The sequence below is a fragment of the Herpailurus yagouaroundi genome, unplaced genomic scaffold (assembly GCF_014898765.1).
Source record: "Herpailurus yagouaroundi ecotype Mexico unplaced genomic scaffold, PumYag 569, whole genome shotgun sequence".
Classification (NCBI taxonomy): Eukaryota; Metazoa; Chordata; class Mammalia; order Carnivora; family Felidae; genus Herpailurus; species Herpailurus yagouaroundi.
This window is the reverse complement of record NW_024412786.1, coordinates 2,354,588-2,365,032: the sequence shown is the minus strand read 5'-3', so window position 1 is coordinate 2,365,032 and position 10,445 is coordinate 2,354,588. Positions and strand designations below refer to the sequence as shown.

At 57.0% G+C, this 10,445-nt stretch overlaps 1 protein-coding gene across 1 annotated transcript; it reads right to left on the bottom strand.

The window, feature by feature from the left end:
* Positions 1 to 6,069: 6,069 nt before the first annotated feature.
* Positions 6,070 to 8,967, bottom strand: TIGD3 (tigger transposable element derived 3). The gene is made up of 2 exons (XM_040465904.1): positions 8,834 to 8,967; positions 6,070 to 7,862 (listed from the first exon to the last, which is right to left on the bottom strand). Exon 2 carries the CDS (start codon positions 7,844 to 7,846, stop codon positions 6,431 to 6,433), a length of 1,416 nt encoding a protein of 471 aa, XP_040321838.1. The 5' UTR covers positions 7,847 to 7,862; positions 8,834 to 8,967; the 3' UTR covers positions 6,070 to 6,430.
* Positions 8,968 to 10,445: the final 1,478 nt, after the last annotated feature.

Below are 10,445 nucleotides of genomic sequence, written 5' to 3'. Positions count from 1 at the left end.
CACTGGACGGTGGCCTGCAAACTGCAGCGGCACCCAAACGGCGCCCGTCTTCTTTCAGTGTCACGGTGTGGCCCCAAGGCATGTGCCCACGGAGCCGGGCTCCATTTCCTAACCTCCCTCGCAACTCAGGGGGGCCCTGTCCCTGGGCTTTTGCCAGAGAAATGTGTGATGCCTGCAAATTGCCCATCTCTCTTTTTGTTTAATTTTTTTTTTTTAATGTTTATTTTTGATAGAGACAGAGCATGAGCGGGGAAGGGGCAGAGAGAGAGAGAGAGAGGGAGACACAGAATCCCAAGCAGGCTCCAGGCTCCGAGCTGTCAGCACAGAGCCCGACGCGGGGCTTGACCTCACGGCCCGTGAGATCGTGACCTGGGCCAAAGTCACACGCTTAACCGACTGAGCCACCCAGGCGCCTTGCAAATTGCCCATCTCTTACCTTTAAGAAGATTCCTCACTGTTGGCCGGAAGTGGGGCCCCCAGAAGGCCCTGCTGAGGACGCAGGAGGCACCCCGTCGGCCCAGAACCCGGGTGCCCACGACCACCTGGGCTGCTGTGCTCTGACACGTCTTTGTTGCAATAGTCTGGCCTCACCCTTGCTGACACAGTAGGTAGGGGTCTGCGGGTTTCCAGGTCGGGCTGATTCCAGTGTGGTCTCTGGAGCAGTGGCATCAGGTTTGAAAGGCAGGATCCCGGGCCCCACCGGGGGTGGATGGAATCGGAATCTCTGAGATCGGGACCTAGGAATCCGTGTGGTGCAAAGCATTCTGGTCCCTTTTATACACATTAAGGTTTAATGGTGTTCAGGTGCTCCTACAGGCAGAAACGTGTGTGCTGTCCTCTCGAGCTAAGGGACTTATGGGTCCAGTAGAAGGGACTTGAACTCCTAGCTCCAGTGGCCTCCCCTCCTGGCCAGGGTCAGGAAGCCTGTGTTCCTGATATGGAAAGACAGGGTCTGGCTCAGCCAGTCACCGCCCTCTCTGTGCCTCAATTGCCTCTGACATCTGGTCGGTTAGTGAGGCCCCAGCGGCTGCCCAGCACCACGTTGGGGCCAGATCTGGGGCCAGACAGGACGGTGATGGTACAGCAGTGGTTGGGGGCAGGGGTGGGGGGGGCAGTCGGTACATGAGAGAGAGAAGGCGGCGCTTATAAATGGGCCAGAAGGGAGCAGGAGGTCAGGGTGGCCCTCTGTCGTTTGCCATTTCGCACATTACCTGTCAGCAAGAGAATAAACTTTAAAAATCCGTTCTTGACTGGGTTTTAATTAAATCCTCTTTTGGGGTAGCAATTACACCCTTAAGCCTGCCTTTGCACCGTCTAGGCATAGGCTTCTGTTTTCCCTCTGGCTTCCCCCGAGGTGTCTCTGGAGGCCGGAGCTCTTCTCTCCTCCCTTACAACCAGAGAGAGTGCAGGCCTCCCATGGGGCCATGGAGTCCCGGCCCGAGCTCCTGTTGCTGCACATGGCAAGGGCTGCTAGCTGGACTGACAGAACAGAGCTGGAGGGAGGTTAGGGTTAAGTGTGAACACGATTAGTGAGAAAACAACTCATTCCTCTTTCCGAGGCCCAGGGAAAGGACACAACGGTGTCGGAAAGGAGGGTGGAAAGACAAAGAACAGGCAGGAAGTGGCCAAGGATAATTAAAAAAAAAAGGTTTTTTTTTAATGTTTATTTATTTTTGAGATAGACACACACACACACACACACACACACGGAGCACAAGTGGGGGAGGGGCAGAAATAGAGGGAGACACAGATTCCGAAGCAGGCTCCACGAGGCTCGAACCCACGAACCGCGAGATCATGACCTGACCTGAAGTCGGACACTTAACCGACTGAGCCCCCAGGCGCCCCAAGACAATTTTTTTAAGTTTATTTGGTGAGAGAGAGAACGCATGCACGCACACGATCAGGAGAGGGGCAGACACAGAAGGAGAGAGAATCCCAAGCAGGCTCTGTGCTGTCTGTGCACAGCCCAAGGCAGGGCTCGAACTCACAAACCGTGAGATCATGACCTGAGCCGAAATCAAGAGTCACATGCTCAACCGACTGAGCCGCCTAGGGATCCCCCAAGGGTATTTCTAAAAGCCAAGTGTTTTTACATCAGCAGGGTCTCATAATAGTCACGTTAAATTCCGCAAGGAATTAACATGTCGTCGGGGGTCATCATTACGTTTGAGGACTCGCTGGGGGGAAAGGAATCCTTAAGAACTAGGAAAGAAAATAGCAAATGCACTTGCTTTGAGTTGACAACGGGGATGGTGTCTGAGGCTCGCACATCGGGAGCTTGTAACTTGGGCGAGCGTATACAGCATCTTACTGGTTGCATACTGTCAAATGTCACGTTTATTTTCATAGCAGTGACCACAGGAGGCTAACTTATGTGGATAGTGACACGAAGACTACATGTGTGGGTATAGGGGGAAATGACAAACCTAAGGATGATTCTGGCTTAAATCACTTCTTCCAGACTCCTGGGCATTCACTTCGTGAATGTGACTTGTTTCTGGCTTCACGGCTGTCCGGAGCTCCAGGCCCACACTGCCCTCTGTCTCTGGTCACCTATCCTTGAGGATCTCAAAGGCAGGTCATGGCTCCCCCCGGTCCCCTCCTGCTGCAGTGCTCTGCGGTACAGGTATGTCCTCGGGCCAGATGTCTCCAGGAAGCTCTCCTTTCCCCCTCCTCCCATATCAAAGGAGTCCCCAGCTCCTGCCAACCCTGCTTCTGAAGTTTTCTAGGACTCACTCCCTCTTTTGCCATCCTCATGCCACAGCCTTGGTCCTGTCCTGAATCTGAACAAGTAACTCCGCTTTTTCAAATGCAGTTCTGATCAAGACACCCTACTCCTCTCATCCTCCTGGACGGCCTTCCGTCACTCTGAGGAATCAGGGCAAGCTTCTACAAACTTCAAGGCCCTCAGACATTCACCTTCTCTTGGTTCCTTAAACAACCAGATTCCCTCTGACCGCAGGACATTTGCACATGCTGTTCTCGCTGCCTATGTGCCTCTCACTCATCTTTCTGTTGTCATCACCACTTCCTTAGGGAAATTTGGTCAGCCCCTCTTTCTAGGTCAAGTTCCTTTGGCTTAGGCAGTAGTTTAGAATCCCCTGGGGGGGGGGTGCTTGTTGAAATACAGATTACTGGGTCCCATGCTGGCGTTTCTGATTCAGTAAGTTTGGGAAGAGTCCAAGAACTTGTGCTTTACTAAGTTCCTACTGATGCTGCTGGTGTGGCCCACAGTTTGAGAAGCACTAGCTTTCATGCAATCCCCACTTCGTCTGTAATCACACTTGTTTGTGTGATTCTTTTATTATAATGTGTCTGCTCTAAGCTATGAGCTCCATGAAGCAAAGACCTTGTCTGCTTTTGTACATCATCACAACCCTAGCTGGCACACAGAGGTGCTCAATCGATGGTTTTGAACAAATGAATGAATGAATGAATGAATGAAGAAAGAAAGAAAACTGATCCTCCCAACTCCCCCTCTGGCAGACTGATGCTCTAGACTTTACCTAGATCCCTCCTACTATAAAGCAACTAGATTCCAGATCCATTAGAACAAACAGGATCTTAAAACCCTAACCTTTCAAGAAGTAAGGGAACTTCCCAAGCGCCCCTTCAAAACAAGGAAGTAAGCGTAAACCAGCGTGTTGGAATTGGAGCTGCTAAGGGGCTCGCACTAATGCTTCTCAGCATTTAGGTTAAATAACTGCATGGAACTGTCAGGGGGAACTGAACCCCAGACTCATGAATTAAGCCAAGATTCTGGAGAGGGATACACCTTTAGTGCAAAGGTAGACCAGAAAATCTCCATCCACCAGTAAAGGGAATTTACAAAGAAACCTACCTCTCCCTCGTGGTGGACAAAAATTAAGAATAAGATCGTCTCCTCTGTGAATCAGAAGCCACATGCCTATTCATATTGCTTCAGGTCTGGGACACCTTTCTTTCCTTCCTTTTTTTTTTTTTTCTTTTTTTTTCTTTTTTAAAAAATTTTTCTTAATGTTTATTTTTGAGAAACAGTATCAGCAGAGGAGGGGCAGAGAGAGAGGGAGACACAGAATCCAAAGCAGGCTCCAGGCTCCGGGCTGTCAGCACAGAGCCTGACGCAGGGCTTGGACTCACGGGCGGCAAGATCATAACCTGAGCTGAAGTCAGAAGCTTAACCAACTGAGCCACCCAGGCGCCCCAGGGACATCTTCCATGGAGAAATTAACTTATCATGGTAGGCGCGCCCTCTGGTGTCTGGCAGGAGTAACTACAAATTTTTCTGAAGAGGCGCTCTCCTAAACGAGATCTTCGGGCTTTCCAGAGATGAAAAATAAAAACAAAACAACTATATATATATAATTGTTGTTGTTTTGTTTGGTTTTATTTATAAAACAATATATTTGTGTGTGTGTGTGTGTGTGTGTGTGTATATATATATAATATATATACAATATATATACGAGAAAGAAAATGAGGCCAGTAAGGTGACGGGGATGCCTGGAGAAGAAAGAGCTTCAAGAAGTTAGAAGAAGTATACAACAGAAGTTAGCGTCCCGGGAGCTTTCCTTAATACACTGAGGATTGTGGGGCGCCTGGGTGGCTCAGTCGGTTGAGCGTCTGACTTCGGCTCAGGTCGTGATCTCGCCGTCCATGGGTTCAAGCCCTGAGCCGGACTCCGTGCTGACAGCTCAGAGCCTGGAGCCTGCTTCGGATTCTGTCTCCCTCTCTTCTACCCCTCTCCTGCTCACACTCTGTCTCTCTCTCCTTCAAAAGTAAATAAGCATTAAAAAAAAAAGAAAGGTACTTCATCAAAGTCGACAAAGTGCCGCAGCCACGCCCCCAGTGAGGGGGAGCCTGCGCCAGGCGTGCAGGGGGGCATGAGCGTGGCTGCCCTGGGCGCCGTGTCCTGGACCGCAACACCCCCCAGAAAACTGTGCCGCGCTGGCTTGTGACGGTCGATTGCCTTTTCAGCCGCAGGATTTGGGCCTGAGCTGGACGCGTCACCGGCCAGGGTCCGTCTGTGTCCACAGCGCATGTCCTTTCCAGGTCAACCCATCCTATTCAGATCCTACTCCCCGATCTGGCTCAGGCTGCCCACCACTCACCTGGACCCACGTCTCCACGTCTCAGTTATTCTAAATTTTTAACAAATATTTATTCATTTTTCAGAGAGACAGAGCACAAGTGGGGAAGGGGCAGAGAGAGAGGGAGACACGGAAGCCGAAGCAGGCTCCAGGCTCTGAGCTGTCAGCACAGAGCCCGACGTGGCGCTCGAACTCCCGAACTGCGAGATCATGACCTGAGCCGAAGTCGGACGCTTAACCGACTGAGCCACCCGGGCGCCCCATGGATCCCACGAATGACCTGTCCTCACCCTGAGACCCCTTGGGGTGCCCCACCAGCTTGTGTGGTGGGCTGAAGACCCCTCCTGCTCCCCACGCCTCCCCCTGTGCTCTAGAGGGACCACCTGCCTCTGCTCACCACCTGGGGCCCCCTCCTTCCCGGCAGGCCTCCATGCTTGCCTCCCCTTGGCCGGGATTGTCCTCCCCGCTCCCCTCCTCCAGGAGTCTCCCCAGGCTCCTGGGGGCCACAGCACTTTGCACAAGCCCGTGAGACGGCCTTTAGTCACACCGCACTGTCACTGTCTGTGAGGCCCTGCCCGGCAGGGAGGCCATTTTTGCAAGCTCACCACACAGGAGGCTTGCTGAAGAGATGTTGTGAAATGATCAAAGGAACGGATGGCGATGCGATGCCAAGTTCTGGCTCCGAGCGGTTTCCCTAGACTGTCCCTAGCCACCCCTCCCCCCCCGTTCCTAATGCCACGATCTGAGAGCGAAGTCATCAGAGCAGCAGAATGTCCGGGGACGATACTCGGGATCTGTCTGTCGGCAGGTAAGGGGTCCCCGTTCCCGGGGAGTCCTTCCCGCTGGAGTTCTGGAAGACGGGGGTGCTGCTGGTCACGTGCAGCCACAGCGGCCAAGCCCAGACGGTGGCGTCGTGGCCAGCCTCAGCAGTCAATTTTAAAAAATCTGAGTTGAAAGTTTTCGCCCCTTTTCCGTGAAAACAACACCCCGACCTCTCTTCTGATTAAAAAACTTCATTTCCAGAAGCAGAACTGTTTCCGACACAGAGTTCAAGGGATCGGCCTGTCCGTAAAGCCTCAATTCTTCCTTCCCAGGTCCCGGCCTCCCTGGAGGTTGAGAAACGACACGCTAGCCTCACACCCCGCCCGGCGCGCCCCATCTTCAGAACCCTCTTCTGGAGGCTGGGGCGACCTTCTCTCGGGGCTTCGACTCGGTCTCCCCGCTTGTCTCCCTTCCACACCTTTCCCGAAGCTCCATTTCCGCGGGAAAGAGCCCAGCCTCCAGCCCGCCTTCCTAGCGAGGGCGTTTCCATGGGAAACAGGAGAGGGGGGGCCCGGCCAGCAGCAAGGGGGGGCCCCTCACGAGCCGCAGAGACGCTCCACCTCCTCCTCGCAGGCGTAGAATTTTTCAAAGAGCTCAGGGGAGGTGCCGTTGCACTCCAGCCACCTCCTCAGCGTGCCCAGTGCCCGGAGGGCGTCGGCTTTGGTGGGCAGGGGCCCGAGGCCGTCCTCTCCGGCCCCCGCCTCGTCCTCAGTGCCCGTCTCCTCCTTGCACCCCCCAGACGCGGGCTCCTCACCCTCCAGGTCCACAAAGCGGGAAAACTCCTCGAGGCTCAGCCCGCCGGGGACCGGCGGCATCTCGGAGGCTTGGTCTGGGGACGGGGACATCTTGCAGGGAGCCAGCCCTTCCTGGACGAAGCTGCTCCCGATGAGCTGGGGGGGCACCTTGGCCCAGGCGGCCGCCGCCATGTGCAGCGCGTCCAGCACGGTGATGCCCGCCGCGGCCTCGGCCAGCGAGGCGCCGGCCCTCTTGCTCCGGACGGCAGCCAGCTTGCCCAGCAGGCGGTGCCGGTAGTGGGTCCTGAAGGCCCGGACCACGGAGCCGGGCAGCGAAGGCGTGCTGCCGTCGGCGGCCAGAGGCAGGAGCCGCACGTGGCGGAGCCCGGGCCGGCCGGCCAACCCCTCCGCCACCCGGGCGGCCAGCAGCAGGGTCACCTGTCGGCCTTGCCGCGCCATGTCCCTGTCAAACTGGGCCAGCCACTCTGACCAGGGGACGCCCAGGTCGGGGTGGTAGGAGGCCGGCAGAGCCGCACCGCTGACCCCGAAGAGGCACGTTGGCGCGGCCCGGAGCCCGCTGACCCACACGCGCCGCTTCTCGGTGCCTCTGCTGTTGGCGCACAGCAGCACCTGCACCCGGTCGCGCGCGCCCCCTCTGCCGGGCACTGCCCGGTACAGGAGAGGCACTTCGGCGCAGCCGAAAACGTCCTCGGGGGAGAAGTCTTTGAGAGAAAGAGGAGGCTGGGCCTGGGACGTGGGGCCCGGGGGAGGTGGCTCGGGGGGGAACGGAGGCGCCAGGACGTGCCGGGCCCCGAAGCCCACATTGTTCCGGCGTTTCCAGCGGACCAGCCAGCCAATGCTGGGGACAAAATCCTGGCCCATGATGTCGGCCAGCTCCTTGGCTTTGTGGAGCAGCATGGGCCCCGTCACGTCCCAGGCCTTGGCCCGGGCGATGTGGTACCAGCAGAGCAGGGCCTCGTCAATCCCGCTGTACTTGGACTCCCGCTTGCGCTTGCGCTCCCGGTTGGCCGTGCCGCTGCACCAGTCCGCCAGCAGCTTCTCCTTATTCTTGCAGATGCGTGAGATCTGGGGCTGGGAGACCTGGAAGCGCCGGGCCACCTCCGACTGGGACATCTTGGACTCATCCAGCAGCTCCAGCACCTGGATCTTCTCGGCCAGGGACAGGGCGTGCAACTTCTTCTTGCTGCTCAGCTCCATGGCTTCTCCACGGCACCTGTCGGGGGAGGAAACAGTGAGCGGGGGTACAGCCGGCTGAGGCCAGGAGGATGGGAGAGGAGCACAGGCAGGAAAAGAGGATGGATGAGGACAGGGAAATCGGCTGGCGTAGGGGAGACCCCGGGGAAGACTGGGCCAGCTGGGAGAGGGTGAGGGCGTACACTGGGTAGGTGTTCAGAGGGCTGGGCTGGAAGGAAGGGGGTGGCTAGGCCGAGGGAACCGTGGGCTGGGCACAGATCAGGAGGGATGGCAGAACAGAACCGGGGAGGGGGTGGCTCACTGGTTAGACGGAGGAGTCTGGGCTAGAGTTTTGGGGAGAAGGATGGATAGAGCCAAGGGGACAGCTGCAGAGACAACAAAGGAGCATGGATGGGGGAGGACATGGGGCTGGGGCTGAGTGGGGCAGGTGTAGGGGACAATCAGGGCTGGGGGGAGGAGTCCCTGGGAGGGGGAGAGGGATGATGGCCTGGGCTGGATGTTGGGAAGGGGGGGTTCGGGGAGAAGGAGGGGGCAGAGTGGATGAAGAGTTGAGGTGACAAGTGTACAGACGACAAAGAGGGACGGATGGGAGCAGAAGGAACCAGGCTAATTTGGTGCTGGGTCCTGAGGAGGTAAGACTGCGGGGGGGGGGGGGGGGGCCGGGGGCGCGGGGGGCCCGGGGGGGGGGGCGGGCCTGGAGAGGCAGTGCGAGCGCAAGGCCCAGAAGGCAGGTGCACAGGCGACAAACAGCAAGAGGGGTGAGGAGGCCGCAGGCAGCCAGAGGGACGAGGTGTCCCCAGAGGGGAGGGTGGTGGCCTGGGAGGGGGACTAGGGCGCGGACCCGAGCGCCTGGGACCGAGGCAGGCCAGGAGCCGGGCTCCGCCACCTGGCCGACCTCTCTCCACCTCGACGCGGGGTCCTTCGGCGGGGCGTACCCAGGCGCCCGCCCGCTCGGCCTCCCTGCCTCCCTGTCTCCCGCTCCGCACCCACCTCAGGCGCTCGTCCCGCGGCTCCCGCCCCTGCCCCGGCTAGGCTCGGCTCCCGAGCCCCTGTCCGGGCGCCGACGGGAGAGCAAGGGAGGGACGGGCGCCACGACCCGAAGGGCGGAGTGGGCCGAGGGGCTGCGCGGGTGGCGGGCGGCGGGCGCGCGCACAGCAGGGCCCCGTGCGCGCCGCCCGCGCCGGGCTCTCCCCCGGCTGGGAAGACCGCGGTGCAGGCGCTCAGCTCCCACCCGCCGCAGCTCCGCCCAGGCCCAATCAGATTGGCCCTCAATGACGTTCAGTCCCTCCCCCAGCTAAGTCTCATTGGACGTCGGGGAAGTGGCGGGTCCCTCCTGGGGGCGGGGCTTCCAGCGCGAGGGGCTATGAGGCGGAGCCAAGACCCCGCGGGAGTCCCGGAGGCGCCGCCAGCCTCTGGGGCCTGACGAGCCTCTGGGCAGCGTGGGCACGGGAGAGAAGGCTTGGCGTCTCAAGGCCCTCCTGACCTTGACCTAGGCAGTCTCAGCTTTTCTCATCTACCAAATGGGGCTGACACCTCTCACGGATTGGTTGTGAGAAAAATGGATGAAAGCTTTAAGCCACACAAAAGCTGTTACCATGGACAGCGCTGGTCTCACGTCGATCTGTCCAGCTAGCGGTAACTACTTGCCTGGGGCCAGTTCTGACTTAGGGCGAAAAAGGACTAATTTTTCTTGGTTTTGGTACCTGTTGGCAAGATTCAAGTTTCTTGACTCAAGATCTAATACCAGTCCCTTCCTCGGTAACCTTCAGTCCTGCCTATTGTTAGCAACTGGATGTAGACACTTCGACCTGCAGTAGAGTGCTTCCCACCCTCAACCTCAACCGGCCTTCCAGCCTCGTTTCCCTCCCCCACTGCCAGCTCTGATGGGAAGCCTGGGGCCACAGATGGGATGGGGGCCACAGAGAGTCCCCATCTCTCTGCCTTTCTCACAGGCTTCCTTCCCCAGCCCAATTCTACCGGCTGATTCTTCTTCCATCCCTCTATGTCCCATCCTAAATCTCATCCCTTGCAAACCCTCCCCAAATTTCTTATGCCTGCTACAGCGTTTTTTTACATTTCTTCTTCTTTTCACTTCCTTTTCTCTTAGAGACTACTCAGCTACCAACGATCATTGCTTTACTCCCTCTGCTTCTGGCCTACTTCCGTGTAAAAGCCTGAGGACAGGGGATGTGCTTTGTTGCTACCAAGATTCCCAGCCTAGAGCACCCTGCCTATTATTGAATGCAATGGTCTAGGCCACTGGCTTCTAGTAGGTAACAGTGGCTTTCAGACTGTTCCAAAAAATGCTAAGGATACCTCAGTGGGTTCATAACTGATTGATTCAAATCTTAAGTTTAGGAACTTCAGGGCACCTGGGTGGCTCAGTTAGGTGTCAGACTTCTGCTCGGGTCATGTCACAGTTCATGAGTTCAAGCCCTGCACCAGGCTCCATGCTGACAGTACAGAGCCTGCGTTGGATTCTCTCTGTCCTTCCCCCACTTGGACACGCTCTTTCTCTAACTAAAAAAAAAAAAAAAAAAAAAAAAAAACTTAAAAACAAAAAAAACACTCAAGTGATATAGAAGATCCGTTATGGAAGCTA